At 48.1% G+C, this 3,007-nt stretch overlaps 1 protein-coding gene and 1 long non-coding RNA gene across 4 annotated transcripts in view; one reads left to right on the top strand and one right to left on the bottom strand.

The window, feature by feature from the left end:
• The first annotated feature begins 850 nt into the window (after positions 1 to 850).
• The window catches only part of BNIP1 (BCL2 interacting protein 1), an 8,815-nt gene continuing 6,658 nt past the window's right edge, over positions 851 to 3,007 (top strand). For all 3 annotated transcript variants that reach the window (XM_023537151.1, XM_023537149.1, XM_023537150.1), the window contains exons 1-2: positions 851 to 1,007; positions 2,766 to 2,861. In XM_023537151.1, the coding sequence (XP_023392919.1) occupies positions 924 to 1,007; positions 2,766 to 2,861 (180 nt within the window). In that variant the 5' untranslated portion in view covers positions 851 to 923. The remainder of the gene's footprint in view (positions 1,008 to 2,765; positions 2,862 to 3,007) is intronic.
• Positions 2,783 to 3,007, bottom strand: part of LOC111746214 — a 13,833-nt gene continuing 13,608 nt past the window's right edge. The window contains exon 3 of the long non-coding RNA XR_002783017.1: positions 2,783 to 2,870. This is a non-coding gene — a long non-coding RNA (uncharacterized LOC111746214). The remainder of the gene's footprint in view (positions 2,871 to 3,007) is intronic.

Raw genomic sequence — 3,007 nt, forward strand, 5'->3', positions numbered from 1 at the left:
CCATATGCTGGTGACAGTATAAGCTGCCATCACCTCTGTGAAGAGCGGTTTGGGAGCATGCATCAGAATGATTAACTACACCTATACGTGGGAGCATTTGAGTTCCTGCTCCCTGGCTTACGTCGTCAGTTTGGCTCAAACTCTTACAAAAATTCTCAATCGATCGATCGATCAAATAAAAATAAATGCGTATATCCTTGGACCTGGCAATCCCACTTGCACCGGGCAAGTCATTATTCTCTGTGCCTATTTTCTCACGTGTAAAATAGAGATAATTCTACCTCCAGGGGTTATCGCGAAAGTTAAGTTAGATGATACACATAAAGCGCTTAGTACAAAAGGCTTGGAAATGCTCCAAAAATGTCAATAATATAATAACAGCAGCCAAGGCGCATCGCGTTGTCGGCACAGGCCGCAAGACCACACTGTGCTCGCTGCTTTTCTCTTCCCCTATTAATCCCCCATCCGACGCTGTGGTGACCATCAGCGGCCTCTGAGGAGCTGAGGCACAGGGACGTGATGTGGGGTCACCAAAAAATACGAAAATACAAGAAAGCCCCAAGAAAGATAAAAACCTGTTAATGCCACCTTCCAGAGACATCGCAATTGATACTTTCCTTCCAGTCTTTTTTTTTTTCTGTCTATGCAAAAAATATGTCATCGTTAGAATGGCAGATAGGAGGAAGATGGGGAGAGGCCACCGTGAAAGCGTTCTTGAGATGCCCTCTTCCCTTCCTCTCCATTTTATTAGGACCTAGAGGCAAGGCCGATTTCTCCCACGTGTCAGGGAAAGTCCCCAAGACGTTGCGCGCCACCCTCACTCGCCTCGGGCTTGTCTCTAGGGGGCGCTGCCGCAGGACCCGGCGGCGCGAAAACGCGTTTGAACTTGGCCACCGCCGCGGCCCGTAGCCGGCGTCTCCAACATGGCGGCTGCCCAAGATGTCCACGTCCGGATCTGTAACCAAGAGATTGTCAAGTTCGACCTGGAGGTGAAGGCGCTTATTCAGGTACTAATTCCCGGGACTCTAGGCCCCAGCCGTCCTAACCCCGAGCTCCGCTGGCCTCCTGTGGGCTCCGCCGTCTCACTGCCGAGCTTTCCCCACTTGGTCATGTCTCCCAGGTCGCTGGCCCTGCCCTATGGCCGGCTTACGTCTCCTCTGTACCCCTTCGGTCCCTTCCTTTTGGCCTTGAGCCTCCGTCCGGGTGCCGTTGGCTCGCCTCCTCCGGGACAGCCCTATGTCCCCGTTCCTGACCAGGCTTCTCCTTTGTGGCCCCGCTCGGTCCCTCCTTTACGCACCCCTGGCTGTCGCCTGGTCCCGGACCAACTCACAACATACCTGTCACCCAGCTTAGCCGAGTTTTCTGAAACTGCCCTCCCCACCATTTGATAGCGTCCCGGAGGCATTAGCCCCACCCCCTCCTGGCCACCTCCGCTGGGTCCGGTGCCCCGTGGCCACCCCAGACCACCTGGCACGGGAGGCACTGGGTGACAGGACCGTAACCTGGGCTGTAGTTGTGATTTTGCAAATGAGGAAATCGAGTAAAGCGCCAGGGCTTGAATCCGAAGGCAGATCGTGGCAAAACTGGGATCTGGACGGGGAAAGTCAGCCTAGAGAAGGGACTGAGAGGCTCTACTTCGCCGTTTAATAGTTGAGGTAATGCAGGTGCTTTGCCTTAAGCCATTTAAGGGTAGAAGTCAGTAGTGCAATAAACCAATTGGCATAGGCGGGAGTTGGGAATGTAGAAATGGTTCCTTGAATTTAGCAAAAAGCAAGAGTTTTAAACCTTGATTTTAAGCAAATCGTTTCCATTTCCAACAAATGTCACTAAACATTAGATGCAGACTCAGAGTTGGGGCAAAAAGCGAAGGAAAGTAGAGCTCCCCACAGAAACCAGATGCAAAATAAGCCAAATTAGTGGTTTATCATATGGTGCCAGGAAGTTTGATTTAATGAGTAAGCATGAGAACAAGTGAGGAAACTTGATACAAATATTTAAACTTCTTGAACTTCCCTTGTTCCATGTATCCACTACGAAACATCATCGGGTCAGTTCTAGAATCTACTGAGAAACATCGATGATAGCTAGATTCATTCCACTCTTACTGTGTTCCAGCTCCTCTGCCAAGTGCTTTACGTACATACATGATCTGCAAGGCAGGTCGTGATGTGATGAGGAAACTGAGGCACAGAGAACTCAAGTGGTTTTTTCAAGGTTACACAGCTAATAAATTGCCACAGCCAATATCTGACTCCACATAGTCGGGCCTGCTCTAAATGCCGGCTCCAATAATTCTGAATGTCCAGAAACAAATTCTAAATCTGCCCTTGAATCTGTCTGTAAACACTGTGATTTACAATAGGTAATGTGATTTGTAAATATTGAAGTTAATCTTGTCATTTGATTTAGCACCCTGACTTGTTAAGTTGGAAAGATCTAAAGTTAGAGTATCACTTTGGGATGTGCATTTTAATTCAACATATAAGCTGCTTTAAGAGTTTCGTTAAACTTCAGGAACTAGTAAGTCAAGACAGTTGTGTGCCTTTCTATGCTTTTATGTTACCTACTCAGAGTTCATTTAAAGAGGGAGGAGAAAAATGTCAGTGATAATGTTTTTGCTTATGTTGCAGAGGTAAACAGCAAAGATGAGGCTAAGTTACAACCAGTAGGCCAACCTTAGTTGTGGTCTAAGCCGACTCAACTGTACAGATGGTGTCATTTCATTGCCTTGAGAAAGGTCCCCTCATCTCTTCAATGTCTCCTAGGATATTCGAGATTGTTCAGGACCATTAAGTGCACTCACTGAACTGAACACTCAAGTGAAAGAGAAATTTCAACAGTTGCGGCACAGAATCCAGGTGAGCGAGCGGCTGAACTGAGATGCTCAGAATGGGAACGATAAAAGGGGCTTGGTCCTAGGACTGACCTCTGCTGGAGAGCTGTCCGGGTTCTTCAGTAAACATTTAGACAGTGAGGGTAACCGTACTAACCTGCCACCCAACTAAGA

The sequence above is a fragment of the Pteropus vampyrus genome, unplaced genomic scaffold (assembly GCF_000151845.1).
Source record: "Pteropus vampyrus isolate Shadow unplaced genomic scaffold, Pvam_2.0 Scaffold179, whole genome shotgun sequence".
Taxonomy (NCBI): domain Eukaryota; kingdom Metazoa; phylum Chordata; class Mammalia; order Chiroptera; family Pteropodidae; genus Pteropus; species Pteropus vampyrus.